The 22848-nt window shown below is 35.8% G+C and overlaps 3 protein-coding genes across 3 annotated transcripts in view; 1 reads left to right on the forward strand and 2 right to left on the reverse strand.

Annotated features, from left to right (window-relative positions):
* LOC116175556 (adult-specific rigid cuticular protein 15.5-like) overlaps positions 1 to 921 on the reverse strand; it is a gene marked incomplete at its 5' end in the record, with an annotated part of 70180 nt that extends 69259 nt beyond the window's left edge. The window contains 2 exons of the mRNA XM_031493723.1: positions 693 to 823; positions 885 to 921. Coding sequence (XP_031349583.1) covers positions 693 to 823; positions 885 to 921 — 168 coding nt within the window. The remainder of the gene's footprint in view (positions 1 to 692; positions 824 to 884) is intronic.
* LOC116175350 (5-hydroxytryptamine receptor 1D-like) overlaps positions 1 to 22848 on the forward strand; it is a 174914-nt gene that overhangs the window by 116913 nt on the left and 35153 nt on the right. The gene's annotated exons all lie outside the window — the stretch shown is intronic.
* Positions 14051 to 15194, reverse strand: LOC116175353 (zinc metalloproteinase nas-13-like). Its single transcript, XM_031493424.1, has 5 exons — positions 14798 to 15194; positions 14644 to 14750; positions 14401 to 14593; positions 14215 to 14348; positions 14051 to 14167 (listed from the first exon to the last, which is right to left on the reverse strand). The coding sequence occupies exons 1-5, from the start codon at positions 15024 to 15026 to the stop codon at positions 14081 to 14083; spliced, it is 750 nt and encodes a 249-aa protein (XP_031349284.1). The 5' UTR covers positions 15027 to 15194; the 3' UTR covers positions 14051 to 14080.

Below are 22848 nucleotides of genomic sequence, written 5' to 3' on the forward strand. Positions count from 1 at the left end.
GCTTTTGCTGAAACCCATAATTTGATTTGCATACCTATCGTCGCCTATTTAGAGTGGCTTTAACCAGAATTACACTGTTTCAATGCTAAAACAAATTATGAGAGTTAGGTAATACGCAATACCTCTCTACTAAGCTAGCTGTTTTTAGGGGAAATCGATGATGGTATCTCTGTTGCACACATATTAAGATCTATGGAGCTAATTATTTGTGACACAATTTCAGTGTAGATTTGGCGAAATGTCCCTAGTACTTAGGTATTGGAGAAGGTGATTGATCGATTACTGTACCAGTATGCAGTGTTATAGAGGTATTCGCTTCTCAACAGACTTGCGATTTTTTTAAAATGAAATTAATGTTTAATTTATGATCAACGTTAAAGAAAAATTGTCTTTTATAATTGTGCCTTAAAATCAGCTTCTGCGTATCCGAAATAGCAATTGGAAGCCCAAGCTTATTCGAGATTGCATCTGGCATTAATGAAACATGAGCGAGGGGAGCAATTTCATTCTAATTTTTCATACATTTAAAATGAGAACGATTTGAATTTTTTGAAATGCGGCAATTTTTGAGATTCGTATTTAAAATTACTTTTATCGCGTATATTGTATGTACCTATATCTTTACACTTGAAAACCTCTCTTCCGGGATATTTCTATGCTAATATGTTGATTCAGTGTCGATACCTACATACCCGTTTGCGCACATATTTGAGCTCTACATCATGTTTGTGGCAATTTTCTATTTCAACCCCTTGATACTTCGGAGTAGGTACCTCTGAACTTGAAGAATGTTGAAATATCGGTCTGGGTTTATTAGTGATATCTATAAATAGAAAATCCATTTCATAAGTAAGAACCGTTCTAATGAAATTAGAAAAACGTACCTACAACTAGTGAAGTGGATTGTAAAATAACGATTTGTAAGTTACATAAAAAACTGTTATATTACACGTAACTTACAAGAGGTCGGCTTTTTATGTAATTTATGCCTTTTAAGAAATTGCATAACATAAATTACTGGTAATTTTACTGTAAAATTACGGTTTTTTTAATGGTAAGTTACTTAAATTACATAAAATACCATAAAAAAACATAAACAATCTGTAATTTTACACGTAATATTACACACTTGAAAAAAAAGTGTCGGTATTTCAAGATCTTATTTCCATCTATTATGATAAATAATGCATATGTTTTAAAAAATAGTCTGAGGCTCGGTCTGAGGTAAATAGAAATTGTTTTTTGATCTTTTGGACCACGACACGACAGAAACCCAAATATCGCAATTCGTAAATCGACCACTAAGTAGCGACAAAGAGCAACTAAGAGGGTTTTGTGCTAATTATTTTTTCAATATGACCGGATATCAGAAATCCGCTTATCAAAAAAATAAAGAAACGACAAATTTCTATTCTCAAAAATAATTCCTCGCTAAAATTGTGAACTTTGCGTAGCGATGTCGCATAAAAATGCCAATATCAATATCAAACTAAAACATATTGATTATTTTGTATCTGTGGTCCTATCCGTCAATTATTTTAATTTGGATTAATCCTACAGAGGCTGTAATCCTTCTCTTTGACATTCCATAACGTCTCGCGCATTGGATAACAAATCGCACACAAGCATTTTTAGCGCATTTTTGATTATCAAGAAGTAGCTTATACTTTCACTAACTGTGGGCTTTTCGGACGGTCTTTATAAATCTATCGAGATCTCATTTACGGAATATCGTAAAACTTCCGGGTTTTCGGAATTATATTCGTACTATCGTGCTATTCCTGCATCGCTTAGTTTGAAAGTTGAAAGCCATTCTAGTCTAAGACCTAGTGGCACATTTCTTAAACAGTTTTATTATTGTTGAAATTTGGATACAAGATAGTTATGTATATGCTAATAACATATCCGCATCTGGCAGCAATTTCGCGGATCACGCGGCGATAGTGGGTGGTCGAATAGGGTTAAACATTGGAAAATTCAAACAGCTTTATTATATTAATGAACCCTTTTTGTGCATTAGTTTTTAAATTACTTCCAACCTATTTTGCTCTGTTGTAGATTACTTGTTTAATGTACACCCAGAAAAAAGTCGAAAGGCATTAAATAAGGAGAAGTAGGGGGCCACATCTGTGGCCAATTATTGCTACACCAACTATCTTCAAAAATTCGTTCTTCCAAACACTTTATAATTGTGGGCGGGAGCGCCATCTTGTTGATACCATACTTTAATCTGCTGTTGAAGAGGCGAATTTTCAAGCGTATCGTCCACAGGGTTATTCAAATATCGAGATATCGAACTCCGTTTTAATTTTCGCCATAAATGACAGCAAAAAACTTGGTCGTTTTACAAAGCTCCACACATCTTGGAAATTTATTTCTTTCACTACGTAAAGGTTTTCCTGTACCCAATAATGACTATTATGTCTGTTGAACATTTCACCTGGTTTGAAGGATCTTGGGACTTTAAATGGTGTACAAGTTGAATACAAAAAGCTTTATTTTTATTTTATTTTATTTTGTCTTTATTTTTAAGTGGGCGGGGGCAAGGATATCAATAACGTTTTGAGCAATCCCTTCGATATGCGAATGAACCTCAGAATCAGAATCGCTCTTATTGACAATTAATAGGTAGGTACTATTTTTCACCGCGAATGTCATAATTGAAACAAACACGATTACCATGACTAATAAGGACACGCTAATTTTGAATTTAAGAGAACGTTTAGATAAATCAAAATGCGAATAAAATCTATTTGGGTCGTCGTAGATTAAATTTTCAATGATACACGTTCGTATTAATGAAACTCGTGTATCTAAAACCACTCCGCTACGCCTCGTGGTTTTAAAAGTAGACACGTTTCATTATGATATTCATATCGAACAGGTATCATTAATAACTTGTGCTTCTGCATAATTGTAATATGAAATATGTGCCGTAGGTATTAGTTTTCACTGTACAACTTTCCTTAGAAAATTGAAAACGTTCACCGGAGATTAGAGGAGAACAAGTGGGAAGCACGAACATGATCCGTAAGAAGTTTCCCATTATGTTAAGCTAAAGAAAATTAATAAACAAAATGGAATAGGTAATTTTCAGTTCAAGCGCTTTTAAACTTCGGAAGTATCTCACTTTACCGCTTGAATCTTCAAAACAACACAGCATAAAATAATTGCGAAAACCAACTGTATATTCCAGCTGTCCATCAGTAGCTAATTGTGGCGAGAAATTTAGTAATTGCTTATTTTGCTTTCCTTCACGATTGTACTGAGTTTTCAAATATGGTACCTAGCTAAGGATTGTAGAGTATTTTAGTCATCGACAATGGAATTTTTTACTTTTACACTGAATACCTAGTTTATAAAATGAAAAGCAAAGGCCTTTGTTTACAAGAAAAAATGACTACCAATACTACAGAGAGCTGGACACGTCGTCATCAATCAGCAAAGCATTGATTTACAATCAATACACTTGAGAATCCGAATCGGCTTGCTTGTCTACTTCCGTGCCACTTCAATACACAATCACGCATTTCTACCTTAATTCCAGTAGAGGGTAGGTAAACTATCGGTATAATATGATGTGATTTCGTCTCGGATAACTTTGTTACGAAACCCTTTGAGACGCGCTTTATTTACATCGATGCGTTACATCAAAGGAATATTATAACAGGTTGTAGTTCAGCATTTCTTCTTTTTATGTTCTTATATTAAAACGAGAGTGGGCCTTATAATATTAAAACTATACCTGGCTTTACTCAGTCATATTCTGCAAGGATTAAAGTTTTTCTCCTGAAAATTACTTTATAAAGCAATAACAATCACCGCACTGTGTGCCAAGGAAAAACTTCAGTTAAGATGATGGGAATTTGGGCGATGTAAAGCGAAATTGTAAATTACAGTACGCGGCATAAAGTAATTGAAATCGGTACCAAAAGGAAAAATACCTCTTACGCTTAGCAAGAGGAAAAAATGATGACGATCTAATTTCTTTTGAATGTTTCCCCTACACACGAATTATTATTTTAGACACAAATTTAATCTCATCACTTCTCCTTTTTAGATAGGAACAACTTCATGAACATTTTACTACAATTAACTTCTTCATTTCCTTATTTTTTATATTGTTTATAAACATCATTATAACATAGAGCATGTCTACACGACTCTACGAGTATGATAAATGATACCATCCTCAATGCTTTTCAAAATTACAAATACTTTACTATAAAATTACTTTTATACTCCTTACCCTGCCGAAGCTTGGCCTCTTATCTCCTCCTTCAAAATCTCAAGCTCTGGTTTCACGCCTATTTCGTGATCGTTCATGCTAAATTTGATCCTTATTTAGATATTGTATCTTTACCCACATAATGAATTACTGGTACATTCTTCTGTGCCACATATACATACAACTCTGAATCCTAACAATATTTTAATCCAACCAAAGGACTCACTGAAATTAAATGTAAAATTTTCAATCAATGGAACAAAATTATCCAAATCCTGCCTTTAGGTTTTGTTCTTACCAATAAATGCAATACAAAATCTGTTTCATGCAAGTCCATCTCATAGGTTGATTTCTTCAGGAATATCAAAATTACTTTTAAAAAAATTATAATGCCGGGAAGTGCGACGCAGGCGTGGAAGCCCAACTGCGACACTAAGGGCTGGTTGACTCTATTTTTGGATTTTATAATCGTATAAACCTCGCGCGAGCTTCCAACAACGGGTCTCAAGGTTGGCGAGCTGTTGAAATCTCCAACCCGTGGTTGTGCACGTCGTGTTACGGTTAGAGTTCGGTCACAAAATTTTGCAAGTGCTCAGTGCCAACCATGCTTCGAAAAGTATTTATAAAACGCAAGGACTCAACCAAAGGTTCAACCGGACTTCTATGAAATCGACCCTAAGGGTCTCCGGTTCGAATCCGGGTTGGGGCATGGATATTTGTAAATGTATAGTGGGTTGGTTTGGTATCGCAAAAACTGCTGTCCTATAGGTACTAAATATATCCCATAGCTGACTCGTCCGTAAGCTTAGTCCGTAAGCTCGTCCGCCATTTTGGGGCCCCCTGACACAATTAAGGCTTACAAAACGTCCTGCATCCCTGCATGTATCGTCTTCTCATTTAAAGAAAAACTATTGATTTTCTAACGTTAACGCACGCAAGGATTTAAGGTGAGATTTTACACATTAAATAGTTCTTCTGTGCACAAATTGGACTGTCAGTGGGTTCCAAATAGCAGAAGAGTCTAGTACCTTAATCAAGTATTGTACGCTGTCCGAATAGGGCTTTATTGTTAACGATACGACGAAACTTCCTTGTTTATCACACTGAATTTCAATGTCAATTAATTGAATAAGGGTAACAGTTGGTGTCAAAACGGATTGGATTATTTCCGTAGATTTTTTATCGGTAGAAAATAAACGGCCTAGTCTAACCTTCCGGTTTAACGCACAATTAAAACTGTAGGCCAATAGCTGTAGCTAATCTTTATCCTCCGTTCAAATTCAGCTTCGTTAGATAACGATAAATTAAATCTACGTTGACTACTTTTCCAGCTATTTAGCAGAATCCTACACTTTTAACTATACCTTAAAAAGTTGTAGTTTAATCAGAAATGTTCCTGTAATTAGACAATTACGTTGTGTCTCACGACTCTTAAGGCGCCTTAATCCTTCGTCCGCCGTACTCATTCGCCCAGTATCATAACAAAATTGAAAAAAAAACACTGGACAGTATCGTTACAAGGGCTACTCACTATTGAAACAAGTGATTAGTGAAACTGTCACTCAATTATTCGTAACGGAAAATGACTTCAAAAAACAACTGAACATTACTTTAGTTTAACACTCACTTCTGCCAAAAATATTGATGACGTTAATTCTAAGACACAATTCTGAATTGAAACGTTAATTCACGATAATGAAAGCTTAATGACCCCCCTTTTATTAAATCACTTATCGCGTTCCACTACCATATTTCGTAATAATACACATAAGCAATAATCTTAATAATGCAATTTAACAAAGAGCCACACCTGCACATTTCATTCAATTTCATCTTTTTATAAAAGGAATCGTTTTGCACGACGATCTGTTCTACATTTCTTTTAATCAAGGACGAAACCATGTGTGTTGTTCTCAAATACATCAAAATGGATCACAAACTAAAATTAACCGCTGATTAACTGAAACAAAAAACCTACGGCTATAAGAACATGTTATCGATCGGAACTTATTACGTCTCGAATTGGAGAAATGCTTATTATGAACATTATGACAGCTGTTTTAAGGGACAAATATTGTATTTGTAATGTGTTTTATACAACTGGGACTAAAAGTGTCAGTTTTCAGTTAAACTCGTATCGAGTATCGAACAACCCTGTTTTTGCTTCTACTTAAAATAAATTATTTAATTAATTAATTGATATTCATTAATTATTATTAAATCAATATTCAATCGTATTGTATATTGTTCTATCTCACCATCAACCGGGTTGCAACACGAAGGGACTAAAGAAAATGAGGTCACCATTCAAACACTTTATGAAATAAAAACTCAAGTGACAAACATGTATTTTCCTTGTTATATGTTTCTCATATAATTACGCAGTTGCGCATATTTTCCAGTCTGCTCATTTTAAATTTTATTATAAGGCATTTATGAGTAAATTCTACACTGGTTGCTGCTGAGGGTGTCGTTTACCTAGTTATTGTAATTAATATTGCCATCACCAAACGTTTGATACTTGATACCTACACATGATTATGTGCCCTACAAAGTTCTATAATTCTCTCTACTCAGCTAGTTAGCCTAACTAACCTATTACGTAAAGTTCAGATTAACCTCTAATATTGACTTAAATTTCAGAAATCGTTGTTTGCTAAAGGTAACTAATTGGCTTATAAAAACACAAATAATTTACTAGTGTAGCGTTTTACTTTTGAAGCGTTCGAGTAAATGGTATATTTCTTGTAAAGTATATCAAAAGAAAGTTAGAGGCGCCTATTTCTTGCCACGTAGACGAACATTTCGATCCACTGAAGTTTTGTTTAGTCTGACCGCTACGAAAACTAAATAGATCTCCTTGGGTAGTCTATGAAAAAAAGGGAAATCTAAAACTTGAAATTGCAGTTTCGCTCTTAGGGTTTTCTAATTGGTATTTTATGGTAACGTACATCGTGCCATGTTTTAGCAAAGTTTCGTACAAGTTTATGTATCGGTTAAGAAATCTTGTAGATACAAATTTTCAACGCTCACGCTACGTTTTTTTTCACTGGAAAGTAACTAAGAAATGCACCCTCTGGGTAATACATAAATTAGACAATTGTATTATACCCTACCGTAATTCGTGTTACAGCAGGGTACAAAAATCATTCAGGAAACTGGTCCTTTTTAATATTAATATTCAGTTTTAAGAAATACAACTGCTCTCGAATGGCAGTCGGTAGAGGTAACATAAAACCTTCGAAATTTAATCTCGTGAAAGGGCCGTTGGTTAACAGCTGTCTGGAATGGAATGCCGTATGAACTTCGGTTTCGGGTGATGTGTGATCTGGCGATTGCTATAGCCCTGTCTATTTTAATGAAAATTGTTCATGAACTATTAGAGTTTCTTAGAAAAATTAGAGTAGTGGTATAAAGGGTCAACACGCTGCAGATATTAAAAAGTATCGGCGCTGGAAACAACTGTTCAACTTAGCAAGATAAATATTATCGGAGGCACGAAATTCTTGGTAGTTCCACTGAAAAATGTAAATGGGGGATATTACAATTATCTTGCAGGCCGCAAATGGTTAACAGATTTTATGTCCAAAACTCAGTTATTTTGCGAGTCGCAAAAAAACGAGCTCGACTGCAACGTTATATCTGGCAAAAGGGTCAGTTCGATATGTTTAGCGACCACAGACTTTGATAAAGCTAAGGAAATTTCTTTAGCATTAAGAGAATTCTGCGTGAAGCAATGATCATTGCTTTTACAAGAGTTGATTACTTCAAGTGGTCATGAACAACTCTCGTGGTAGTTAAAAAAAATGGAAAACTTGTAATAAGAAATCATTGTCCGGGCCGCGGCCTGGTGCATTGAGGTTGTGGTGTGTATACGCCTGTACAGTATACTTCACGTTGTACATAGTACACACACCAGATGTAGCATTTGCTTTATTCCAAAAATAAAAGACATGCTTATTTCCAAAGTAATTGACAAAAATAACCTACTGGAAAACAAGTTCGAAGAGTTAAGTCAACGGAAACCCGAAACCAGCACTAATAGTGTAAAGCAGATTGAGAAAAGCGGCCGAGCGGCGATCGGTTCAGGGCGTAGATGATTTATAGTTACTTTGAAATCAAGCACTTTTCTGAACGGAAGGCGTGGGGTTCCAGAGAAGTAGAGTGAAGAGTAGAAATGTGCAATGTTAGGCATTCGTTAATGAGATTAAGTTCAAATTCGCCATTGTACCTCAGGGTAATTTCTTTTCATTTAACATTCATCAAGTGAATTGAAGTGAATAATTTACATTTAGCTTTTATAATTCACCTAACTTGCGTGTAGTTTAATTGCCTTGAAATAAATGCATCCCTCTTCAAGCTTATGTATCAGCCATCTGTGGATTTGATTCAGGAACGTCACTTTAAATACAGGTTGCCGCAATTATTACGTTAATTATTATTAATTAAAATTAAGACACGCGAAAGTATGCGTCCGGCTAACATCAATTATTTGTAACTGGAATTAAGTTTGGACAAATATGCAAGCCGGTAACGCAAGCAAGCTGAAAGGATTAATTATTTCCTTTTATTTGTCGTTTTGTATTTTACTTTGTATTTATATCCTATTGACAGAAATTGGAATATTTCAGAGATATATGTTCTGGTTTAGAATAGCTGTAAGCTTATTGCAGCTGTCAGGGAGGCCAGAAGTGAGCCTTACACTTTGGTTCTCTTAACTACCGGCGTCTTCAACCCTTAATACTAATTCGCGTTTCCGTGTCCAATGGGTTCTGAGTACTCTCACTTATTCGTGCGTTCGTAGTACATCGAAAGTTAAAGGCTTGGATGTCGTTGTTTGTGGTTGGGGCCTCGGGTTTAGGTGAACAGGTGGTGCAACTAATGTAGAACATGGTTACTGGACAGCCATCCAAATAAGTGTCATATAACTCGGAACCGTTGTGTATATTGGCAACCAAACAAAAAAAGAAAATATTTGGAACAAGAAATCTAGCACGGCCTCAGGCACTCCGTCCATAAGTGAAGGTGTCTTAAAAAACATACTAGTCCTAAAGTGTAGGGCTGGCTTAATCCCTTTTCGCATTACATCCTCGAGGAATAGAGCCATGGGGAATGGAGTTAGTTCATAGGTCAAAAGTTTTGCCACATCTTCAACGTTCGTTTTTTTTTGCTATGACAGTTCTTTGGAAAATTGTCATAGAGGTAATAGTAACTCTCTCGCCATTGATTTTAATGCTACGGCTCATACTGGCTAGTGAGAAAACCACATTCTTCTTAGACTGCTGAATGTCACCGAATTTGCTGCCAAAAAAATGTTGCATCGTTTTGGTTTCAATATGTAGAGCTTGGTAGCACTTTACTTTGGAGTTTCCCAAGACTCCCGTTGATAACGAAATGAGCGAGTGGAAATGTAAACGTTGCTAACAATTATTGAAAGAAGCAATGAACCACCTCTGCCAGAAGATAACTACCATCCCTCTTTAACTTTAGTGATAAAGATTTTGCCACCAGATCCAAAACTTCAAGCGGAGGAGTATCGCTACGACTTTGTGAATGGAGACTACACCAGCCTTAACATTTTCCTGTCTATGATTAACTGGGAGGTACTGCGGCATGTTAGTGATCTTGATAGTGCGTTGTCTATATTTTATGATATTCTTAAACAAGGTTGTGATCATTTCATCCCAATTAAAAGAATAGGAGACCATAAGAGATTCCCTCCCTGGTACTCTCAAGAACTTAGACACTGTATCAGATTGAAAAACATTGCTCATAGTAATTATAAGCGGTTTAATACAACTACTCTTTACAATGAATTTTCTAAGTTAAGATCGCAATGTAAAAAATTATCTAAACTCAGCCATACCTCTTATATGTTAATAATGTTGAAAATAGTATTAATTCTAATGTCAAACGTTTCTGGAACTATGCGTTAATTCACTGAAATCTATAAATGAGCTTCCTGATTCCATGTACTTAGGCTCACACTCATGCAAAACTGGCGACGATATTTTTAACTCGTTTGCTAATTATTTTGAATCCGTATATCAAATGTATAGTCCAGTCATTTGAGACAAAAAATAAGGCCAACCTCGGAATGAGAGATAATAAGCTATAAACTTGTGTAAACCTTTATTTTGTCATTCTGAAAGTTGTCTCAAAAGTCACATAAAATCTCGTGTCCGCGTCTTAGATATTCAAGGTCAAAGGTGTCAAAAATCGTTTTTTGCAAAACTTTCTGACATAGGAATTTTGGTTCCCTACTTGAATGGTTCAAGTCCTATCTGATGGATCGCGTTCAAATGGTTAAATACAAATCTTTCGTCTCCAAGACTATTTCAGTAACGTCAGGTGTACCACAAGGGTCACATCTGGCTCCGATTTTATTTTCAATTTTTATAAACGATATTAGACATGCATTTAAGCCTTCGAACATATTACTATTTGCTGATGATATAAAAATATTTAAATCGATTAATAACATCCAGGATTGTTTGGACCTCCAAACTGACCTCAACACTTTTCACACGTGGTGCAGTAGGAACGACATGAAACTAAATATTGACAAATGTTTTTATATAAGATTCCACAAAATCAAACAACCTATCAACTTCAAATATAAACTTTACGATCATCCATTGATAGCCAAAACTACTACAAGCGATCTTGGAATAATTTTCAAATATGATCTTACTTTTCCTGACCATATCAAGTATATATCTAATAAAGCGTCAAAGCAACTGGGTTTCTTGATTCGCACTTCCTCAAACTTCAGGAATACGTTAACGATTAAAACATTATACTTCTCGTTTGTGCGTTCTATTTTGGAGTATTGTACTCAAGTGTGGTCGCCATACTTAATTACTCACATTAATAAAATAGAGAGAGTGCAACATAAATTTCTCCGTTTTTATACATTCAAAGCTGGCTTGATTGGAAATAATTATCTTGCGCTATTATCTGAGATTAACACGAATACTCTTGCATCGCGTCGATTCCTGTATGACATTATGTTCCTGTATAAACTGATTAATGGAATGCCCGACTGCCCATTTCTATTAGAAAACCTTAAAATACATATCCCTACTAGGGATTTACGTCAAGCGAAACTTTTCGCAAACAGTTGGGTCAGGACTAATTATTTATACAATGGACCAATTGAACGGCTTATGCCGAGGCTTATGCGGTCGGGGAATTCCGTTCCAAATTTGGATTTTTTTCGATTCTCACTAATAAAGTTCAAAAAAGAGGCACAGAACTATTTAACAGAAAAGGATGAAAACTTTTACCCAATGCGGTTGCGTGACAAGGCATACATTCGCTATAAATCTTCGAAAAGAGCTTCACATTGGGAGTATTATAAAACAATGAGAAATCTCCTGAATCAAGCCATCAAACACGAAAAAAGGGCATACTTAAATCATGTTTTGAGCAATAATAACAGCACTGCGTTATGGAAGGCTGTTAAAGATCTAGATATTTATAAAAGAAGTAACTCTAGTATACCTCAACATCTCAATAAACCAAATGACCTTAATAACTTTTTCGTCAACTCCATTCCTCAAGCTACACAACCGCTGCACACAACATCATTTACAGAATACTCGGGCGTCCATCCAAAAGTTTCTGACCAACTCAAATTTGTGCCAGTAAATGAAACTGTCGTCCATAAATTTATAAATGAAATAAAATCTAAATCTATAGGAGCAGATGATGTTGGAATTGAAATGATAAAGTTGTGTTGGCCGTTTATAGTCCCTCACGTTACGCATATTATTAACCAATGTATTCTTACTGATACATTCCCTATTCAGTGGAAGGATGCGCATATCCTCCCTCTTCCGAAAAACAAGAATGCTCAGTGTTTTAAAGACTTGAGGCCTATTAGTATTCTTCCGGCTCTTTCCAAAGTACTTGAGAAGGTAATGAAAGCTCAAATGTGTAATCATATCGAGAAATTCCAGTTAATATCACGTTTTCAATCAGGGTTTAGGAAAAATCATAGTTGCGCCACAGCAATTCTTAAATTAACTGATGACATTATTCGAGCAACCGATGACGGCCTGCTTACTGTTCTTGTTATGTTAGACTTTTCAAAGGCATTCGATACGATTGACCACACTCTTTTAGTTACCATTTTGTTCCATCTCGGATTTGATCTTTCCGCATGTCAACTTATTACATCTTATCTGCATGGTAGAAGGCAACGCGTTGTTGTAAACGGTATAAAGTCATTCTGGGCTGACGTTCGCTATGGTGTTCCTCAGGGCTCCATATTGGGCCCATTGTTGTATGTTATTTACTCTACTAATATTTGTCTAGTTCTAGAAAAATGTAAATACCTGTTGTATGCTGATGACACCCAAGTTTATTATTCGTTCCCTCCGGAGCATATTGATTCTGCTACTAAAATAATAAATAATGAACTTAGCAAATTAGCAGCTACCGCTATGAAACATAATTTACATTTAAATGCAGATAAGTCTACTGTGATGTTGTTTGGTCGAAAATTAATGAGAAGCAATGCATTATCCACTGTTAAGGTTAAAATTAATAATTTGGAACTACCTATAAGTTGCGAGGCCAGAAACTTGGGGATGTGCCTGGATACTAACTTGAGGTTCACTGCCCACATTAACGGGTGCGTACGAAAATCCTTTTCTGTATTAAAGCAATTATATCCCAGTAGGCATGTTCTGACAACTGCAACTAAAATACATTTGTGTGATTCCCTCGTGTTATCTCATTTTAACTTTGGAGATGTCGTATATGGAGCGTGTATTGATTCACATACAGCTTCAAGAATACAAAAGGTGCAAAACTCATGTTTACGGTTTATATACGGAATCAGACGCAGTGAACATGTTTCTCCTAAAATTAAGGAAGCTGGTTGGCTTAATATGTCAAAGCGGAGGACATTGCACTCATCAGTTCTTATCATAAAGTCATCACTACTGCGACGCCACCCTACCTGGCTGAACGATTACTGTTCCGCACTAATGTACATAGTTTAAACTTACGTCATAGGGGCTTGTTGACGGTCCCTATACACAAAACAGTTTATTTCCGCAGATCTTTTTCACATAATGCTTGTAAAGTTTATAATTCGTTACCACCGTCCATTAAAACTCTTTCGGTTCATGGCTCCAAAGTGCAAGTAAGATTACTACTGCAGCTGAGTAAGCTACAATAAAGTGCGAGACAGTAGATGAAACTTTTGAGGTTGGAAATAATTTAGTGTTATTAGTGATCGTGCATTTATTTATTAGAATAATTTTTTGAAATGTAATAATACGTTGGATTGGGGCTGTATGGAAGAACAGGGTCTCTCGGCACTGAATGCAGTCCCTTTTCCTGTTTTTATTCGTGTTATTTGTAGAGTTTTGATTTTGTTTTATGGAGAATAAATTATATATTATTATTATTATTATTATTATTATTATATATCTAAGTTATTCCCTAAGGTTTATTTTATTTTATTTTTCTTTGTCCTTTGCTCAGGGATTAAAAATTGTACTTGTGTATTTGTATTTTTGTAGAGATCTGTACATTTATTTGAGTTATTGAATTATTGTTTTGTATAATTTTAAATTATTATTTTTTGTATAGTTTTGGCATTTTGGGTTAATATATATATAAACTACCATTTATCAGCTCTACTTGTACCTAATCTTAATTTAAAATTTAGTTTAAAATGCAGTTATTTTTATTTTTTGTAGTACTTTGAAACTGTACACCGAAATATGTTTGTGCTTTTGGGGTTATTCCCGTATTACATCATTAAATTAAATTAAAACAGAAACTCTACTACGAAACTAATGACGTAGATAATTTTTTTTATTTTGTAACATTTCATACACAGTCATACATTTTCTTAACTTTTCGAATATCAATTTCACTCATTACATTTGTTACTCCAATGGGAATAGTAGAGTCACCCTAAAACGAAATGTTACTTAAAATGCCCAGAAATCGATATATCCCACCTTAGGTAGTATTGTCGGTTTACCATTCGACGAAAATGCTGTTTTTGCGTAGTGCATGATGCTGCCGTAGTCATAGGTTTCATTGAAACTCGTCACGAAGTCAGCATTGTACTTGTTGAAATTGTGCTCAAGTCCTAAGAAAATATTAGCAGTTACGTTGGGTGTTTCTTTAAAACTTCGAGGTACCTTTTGAAATATTTTCCCAAAATATATCAACAAAGTCGTCTCTGTCTACGGAACTTTGCTGGTGATAAAAACCAGCAGCGTGCAAAAACTCGTGAACGATTGTGTGGTTCCAAACACACCCCCTTACTTTCAAATTCAACTCCTGTCGTCCTCCCAACCTACCGACCTGCGACCAACAGCCGGAATTATCGCCCTGGAGGTAAAAATAATTAATCCCCACCATTACAATGGTTGGTAACTTACAGTAACGTAAACATAATCTGATTCACCAACGCGTGGTTTCACTGAGATGCAAGTCTTGGCAAACTCTCGTTCCAGTACTTCATTAATTTGCGCCTTTTGCTGTTCGTCTGGAATCGAAAAATAGAAAAACGCTACTCTTAAATAGATGCCTTACCGAAGTCGTCCGACAATTCGTACGGTATGTTTCTGTTCGTCCATCTTAACTTGACATCAATAACTCCATTTTTTTGCCAGGGCGCCAACACCATGTCGCCTTCAAATTTACCGCTTCGTTGCCATAAGTCGTGATCACTAAGTGGAGCCGGAACGGCTTGTACTAACGCTAACGAAACCAGTAATACTATTACGATCATTGTTGAAGGGAATGTTAGACGTCGAATCATGATTTTTTGAGATTAGTCGCTCCTTATATACCGATTAATCCATGAGATATCGGTTAAGTGCCCTTAAGTGCGCTGAGGGTACTTAAATGATAACTGGCCAAAATAAACGTTATGAGAAGCGAAATCTTTTTTAATATTTTTTTTACTTATATTTATTTAGTTCAGTTTCTACCAGTACTTAAGTACTACTCAACTGTGGGGTCATTCATAGATATAAGTAGGATGTTTGATAAAGCTCTGTTTACCATTACAGAGCAGAATTTGTAATTATAGTGTTTTATACCTTGTCATTCTGTTATTTTCTAGATGATATTGGACTTATGATGTTGAAAACAAAGTACTTCAGGAGTTTTAAACAAAATCCACTGTATTTGTCTACACAGAACCTGGAGGGTTTAATGAACCTAGGTCAAGTAGCTTCATTTTGGAATATTTGAATATTTATTTGAATAGAATTTGTACTGGAAATAATTGGAATACTTTGCAACTGAGCAAAGTAAAATGACATTACCTAAGTCGGAAATTGAAGTACTGGGCCCCAAAATTTTCCTGACTTTTATGTACCTACCTAAATAACTATTACAACAACCACTTGGAAATACGTGATCGTCCTGTTTCGTTAAATATATATGAAACTATTAAACTATAAATTGGAGCTTTTTGTGCTTACGGTAGCTGTTTAATACCAAAAGATATTAAACAGAGGAACAAGGAAGCTGCGGCAAATACATCGCTGTCGCAATAGTATAATTAGAACTAGGTTACAGTTATTACATTATCATGAATTCATAAGGTAACAATTTATTAAGAGTTGTGAAACGCAAGCCAGCAATCTGGCCGCGAAATACTACAAAAGCATCAAGTTCAATGGAAAATTAGGTACTATAATTGCATACGTAAAATGCAACGTATGCCAACTAATGCAATAAGAAATAAGGACACTATGTCAAACAAACACAAATACGTTATAATTAATTGTATATATAAACTGTAAATAATACTCAATAAATCACTATCGATTTGAATGTCGTTTAGTCGTTGGGGTTGCGAGGTCTCCAGTCTTTCAATTTGTACAAGTGACGGTGTACAGCCTCATCTAGCAACCCCCCGTCAAGCAGTCTTCTATTATCCAGAAGATTGTTCAGTAGCATTTATTCATGTATAATCATTTCGAAGATGTTTGTAAAAAAATTCAATTTCAAGATTCCTTTCAAGTGGAAAAAGATTTCAAGTAGTTCCTACTTATTAAGGTCGACTATTAATAGTTTATCACTACTTTCCAAGTGATCTATAATCATTAGATTAAAATAAATAAAACAAGACAAAGCGAAAAGTTGTAACTTTTTGAGTAAGTAAATATTATGACAACCTTAAGGTAAGAGCTAGTTCGAAAGATTGCTACATATTATGTATTAAATAAATATAATTCACGCCTAAGATTCTGTTGTTTAAGATTTGTGTATAAGAGAAACTGATTGCACGGCAAATCATTGCGAATTCGCTAAATTATAATAATAACATAATATATAAAATAAGATAACATAACATGACACGACACGACACGACACGACACGAGACGACACGACGCGACACGACACGACACGACACGAAACGAGACGACACGACACAACATAACATATAATACAATATATAATGTAATAATCAAATTAAAAAGTATTTCTCAGACCTGCACCTCAAGGAGATAAAGCTATCGTCTTCATGCGTAACTTAAGGTATGCAAATATGTATCTTTTTCCCTACTTTCATGCTCATATACAGGAATAAATCTAATATGAGAATTCCAGAATATTTCAAAAACCTCAAAATTCCAGAGATTTCAATAGTAATTGTTGATCATTGAGTCAACAAGTAGCATACTTTCATTGTAGGATAAGAAAAGACCCTTGGCGCAATTCTAGTAGATATTTTTCAGAATTTTGAAAAATTGTTGCTTTGAGACCACATCATTCTTTTTCCGACTTATTATTCTTATTAATAATTTTAGCACTTAGCAATTCAAAGCCGTTACTCCGAATGCCAATTTGTTTAAAATCGGATGAATAGGAATTTTCAATTTTGTACGAAACAAATGAAAAACGTCGACTATGCCGGTCGTAAAAACCGGAATGATAATGTCACATTTCGTTCCGCAGTTATTCAGGGTGGTTCATTTTAGAAACGTCACTAGAAAACAAACCACTTCCTTGGGTTAATCCATAATTTTATAATTAATAGCCACAAACTGTATGTATTGCTGTGTGCACCGGTCCGTAGGCCAAAAAGACCGTACACAAAACACCTAAACAAACCTAGCTAGCTCAAACCTTTATCTTCCTCGGAACAAACCTTCTCCTCAGCACAGAGGAGGAATTCGACTCTTTTCTCAGTTAAACTATTAACTTCTACCAGATAGTGGGTTAGACCAAATACCTTAAATTCCAAATCGATCTTAAGAATTTTGATTAAATAAAATGGACCTTGGGCAAGTATCCAAAGAAAACAGTAAATGAAAGGAAACGAATGACATACACAGCAATTATTGTGAAAATTACAAAATTCAAATTTAATTGTCACACACACAATGAAAAATATTACAAGAGACACAAACAATTATTACAAAGAAAAAAACAAACTAAAATTAAAACTTAATTTTACTTACATTCGGTACATGTCCAAAACTGCTAATCCAAATACGTTACACACAAAAAAAAACAACAACATTTCAAAATTACACAAAAAACACTCAAGTCGGCGCCGACCACCCCTTAGTGACGCACTTTACTGAAGGTCCAAACTTCCAAAACTGCCGCAACTCTGCTTGCCACTCCGTAAACCGGAAACTCCACCAACTTCCAATGCTGGCTGGCCTCTACACAATCCAAACTACTGCGGTAACTCGCCGAAGCGAACTCAAAAACTGCCCTGACTGGCAACAAAACTGACGATAAAAACTTCACAACTCCAAAACAAACTTCAAACTTCTGCAGACGTGGATCTGCTCTCAACTTGGCAAAAGGCGATTTAAATTTCAACAAACGTAGTTCTGCGTTGACAGTGGCAAAAAGCCCTTCCTCTTCTCAGTCCGTTCTATTTAAGGTGGAAACCCTTCTTCCAAATTACAAATTAAAACAGCCAATGATAAGCAGTTGACAACAGAAAATTTCCCCCCTAACGCACGTTAAACCAGAGGTAGAAATTATTTTTATAATCAATTTTTAACCGACATTAAGAGATAACACATGCTACGGGGGTTCCTTCTGTACTTGAAGATTACCATCGGTTCCGCCCGGCAAGGCAAACCGTCTTCTTCTCAGGCTGCTCAATCGATAAAAATAAATGCTCCGGCTAACTCAAATCGGTGGGCTTTTAACTCTTTTGAAACTGCGTAACAAACCTTAAACTGCCGCCTACCAGTCTCCTGCCTCAACTCCTACTCCTCCTTTCCTTCCCCTCGTTCTTCGTTAGAGACATAGGCACATTGACACCAAATAGATAATATATTGAAATGAAATTAGCGATACAAACAATTTACACGGATCTAGCAGTTCTTCTCTCCTCCTTGTAAAAACACTAGCTTAACAATGACAACTAAACTAAATAAAAAATCCTATCAGGTGACACTAATTTACTCAAGGGGTGGCCATCCTCTACAGTTTGAAAAATGCAACAACAGGTAATCAGTTTTTTAATCCAGCGTGGGCTGGGACTTATTTAAATAAACACAAAAATTTATCCTACTCTTTGGTAATCGTTCATTGGACTTTAATAAACAATCAAATCAAAAAATTTTTTTACTATAGCTTAATTACCAAAAAGTGGAATTTTACAGAATGTTACAAATTTAATTAGACTAACCTTTACAACCTTTGTACAGCCGATCTTGTGAACTGCTCTTTCCTCTGGTACAGGGTGGATGTGATCTGACACTTAGGTCTCTGTGACTTCCTAGGGGTTGGCTTGAATTTAACACACGGAAACCAAAATCCACGGTGCCTATCCTTCCTCGGAACGAAAGCAAAGTTTAGTGTTTGAACGGAAACTTAGTCCAAGAAATCCTTCGCGTGGCGAGTGGGAGACGGCTAGTTGCCAAAGTTTCTACACAGCACAGTATTTAATTTTATTTTATTAGTTTATTAGCTTTGACCGCCTGCGGGCGACAGATTTTTGAGTTAGCGGTACGGCAGAACACAAACTTTTATGATCACTATCCGACGGTAAACCGCGATGGTTCAAAGTATTATTTCACCAGCTCTTCTTGGGGCAAATATCTCTCCGAAACGCAGCGCTCCTTCGACAAATGACCTTACGGCACTAGTAGGAAATTCCACCTGGGGCGGATCCCGAAATTCTGCGCCTTGAGGACTAGGGCAGCACTTGGAATTATGTATCCTCGAGAAAACACAACGTATCCTAACGCGATTCACTGCATCCAAAGTAACCTGGGGTGAAGCTCAAGGGTTCGCCCAAATATCACCTGATTGAAACTTGGGTCTCCTTCGCCAAAAAATCAACGCGCAAAGAAAATAACACTTCGAAACGGGTGCAAAAAGCACGCAACTGGGAGCAACCGAAATAAGCCGGTGGCTCAAACCGCCAAGTGTACCAAAACGATCGCTTAAGGTACGTGTTGACCGCTTGACGTACTAACCGCGAGTCTCCTCTAAAACGCAATCACTCAAAGTACGTGTTGACCCCTCGATGTACTCAACGCGAGTCTTCCCAAAAACGATCCCCTTCTTCAGAATTGAAATGAAAAAACCACACCCAAATTACCATAAAACAAAAATGGCTCCCGCTAGAAATTCTCCCATTGGTTCAGATAAATAAGACTTAACCCACTCTAACTTCGTCATTAACCTCAAAGAACTGCTGACCAAACTGATCTCACGGTTTTCTGCTGATGACGTGAAAGCTCCTTATCTCTGATAGCTCGGTGCTACATCCGCTCCTATTCTCGGTCTAGACGGCGCCAAAGTTGATAAACAAACGACAAAAAACTCGCATTACTCATGATGACGTCAATCAGCTTTGCACTCTTCCCACGACGAAATTAAATCTGAGCGAAATTAAATCTATCGGACCATAGTCTTGAGCGAACCGAAATGCCCAAACACAAAATTTCTAACCGGAACAAATAATGAAATATACAGGGTGACCTTCACTATCATGACAAGAAATTTCGAAATTTTTAATGAAATTTGGCGCGAAATCAAACCACTTGTTACACACAAAGCTTCAAATTCTAGGAAAAATAGAATTTTCTGTCTTTTAAATACAAAGAAAAGGCGATAAATAACATCCATTAACATCTATTAAATTAAGCGTTTACAATGATAACAGAATAAAAGCGATATAAAATTCTCAGAAATCTACGTTAAATGAAATCAAAGATGAGTTTAAAATGTAAACAATACAAACCTTGACCTCTTTTTCGTAACAATAATTTCTGTTGAAGTACTTAACGAACGACACAAAACAAAAATTTAAATTAAGAAAATTAATTACATAGAAATAGGAAACCGCCCTTGTCCATTCTAGTTAAAAATCCCTAAATTTCGTCCTGCCAGACGAAATAACACAGCAGTATGTTATAAGTATAGCTTGCGTAGAATGACTCAGTTTTCATAATAGCCGATATGCTAAAAAAACCATCTTTAGAAAGAGGTTACAAATGTTTTATGAATATCTTTCAAGATATCCCGAAATTTAAGCATTTTAAATAACACCCAAAACCGCAAAATACTGGCTAAAACCTGATGGTTCAAAGAGATGTATTTCTATAAATAGTTATACATGCCAAAGGGAGATTTAAATTGCAAACTTTTTTTATGGCAATCCATAATATTCCAACCTAATTGTAATAGCTTGTAACCTAATTTGTATTGCATAGCATGCATCGACCTTTTTTTAAATGAAACTGTACCCCAACTGTGCGAAATGAAACAAAAATTCAGTCTCAATGAGTTCGTTAATTATAAAATCCATGCTTTACAAACGGCTTTAATTTGTCCATAGCTATGGTATCTTTAAGAAAACAAAGTCCTATTTTGCTTAAGGATTGTTAGTTTTAATCAAATATAAGTTACGAAAATTTTGCTTTACATTTTGCATAAATAAAATAACGGTACTTTATATAAAAAATGCCCGTCCGCAGAAGACGATGTGCAGAAGAAATAGGCTTATAGAGACTATTTCGGAAATTAACATTGGAACTTGTAGGTTGAATCTTTTTGAACGTTTTTTACTCATACCAAAGGAGAAACGTTCATTGAGCAAAATATATCCAGCCTAATGTTTTTTGGCATGCGGTTCTTTTAGAACAATTTTACCATCACCATATTTAACGACAAGGTCAATCACTCTGGTTTTTTGGCGGCGAAATAACTTGACACCATAGTTGATAATAGTCCTTTGTAGTGACAAAATGCTACACGTTCAATTGATTTATCTTCGACCGTGAATGGTTGTAATTTATGAGAACGCGGTAATTAACTGCACATGCACACACAAAATCACATTCAGCAGGCATAGCATACTCTAGCACATAAGACAAGAAAGTACCTTTAGTAATTAATACTAATAAATTTCTAAGGAATGGTACGTATGTACCCTTTATCAACGATGAGTCCCATCGGAATTTTCTGGTTTTCTTTATAGCATGATAACTACCTTATAACGGTGAATTTGCTCAAACCCGCCGCTAATCGGCCAACTAGCTCAGGGGTGACTATTAATCGGGGTAAGCTTGAGCACTCAAGGGTCATTAGGTATCGTTCGGGCTCTGCGGGCACTGGATTCCGTTCCTCTCATCTAATAATTAGGTATGCTAGAGCAAAGCAGTAAGGGCGCCACCTTATTACCTGGAATATTATACACTGACTGTTACCGGAATAAGGAAGTGTAACAGTAGCGGCACAACAATAATATAATCAGTGAGTACCTGACCACCCCAAAAATCAAAAATTTATTCAGTAAGGTACACCAAATTCAAGAAAAAATCTTAACGCATGAATATGCACTACTAAAAATAATATACATTTACTAATCTCTTCCCCTAAATTGAATTCCCCCAAAAACTTTACTTAATTGAACATTAATCCCACAAATTAGTGAACGATAACTCGATCACACCCGACGGCATGAAACTTAACGTTATTAACCCCAAAACGAGGTGGCGAACACACAAGTATATAAAGAGAAGGTATTATTCTTACATGTAGTTCCGAAGGCATTCGTGGAGTGAGCTCATCCCAAGAATGTTCAACCTAGTAGCTATAATAAAGAATAAAAGGACAAATTAACCGAGAATGCCTCGGTGAATCAAAAATGCTACAGTGAGGTACTTAACGGTGCCTGAGGGCTTACCACTTGCGGTACTTCCCACGATCGTAATAGGACAAACCAATATTAAATCATGTCTCCGAAGGAGATCTCAAATGCAAAAACAATAATCAGAGCCAATTATGTAGGCATTAATCGAAAGATCGTTAACCAGAATTACGATTACAATTAAATTTAAAATAGTGAAAATTTCCCCAAAACTGGTCAGATAATTGATATAGGCTAAGTAATTATGTCGACGGTGATAAGCTCAGATATAGGTCGTGTATTCTATCTCGTGGTTCCAAACGGCTGATTACTGCTGAATGTGTATTCAGATGAAGGCATCTGTTGGTAATAATTCAAAATGGACGTCCCTCCGGTGACATATGTTAATGTGCAAATTTAAACGGGATACAAGGACCCTAAAAAGCGATTGTTTAAAACGGTGCATTTCAGGGTCTGTGCCTACGGCTTGACCTCTCGGAGATTACACTCTTCT

This window comes from Photinus pyralis, unplaced genomic scaffold, assembly GCF_008802855.1.
Source record: "Photinus pyralis isolate 1611_PpyrPB1 unplaced genomic scaffold, Ppyr1.3 Ppyr1.4_LG7, whole genome shotgun sequence".
In the NCBI taxonomy this organism is placed as follows: domain Eukaryota; kingdom Metazoa; phylum Arthropoda; class Insecta; order Coleoptera; family Lampyridae; genus Photinus; species Photinus pyralis.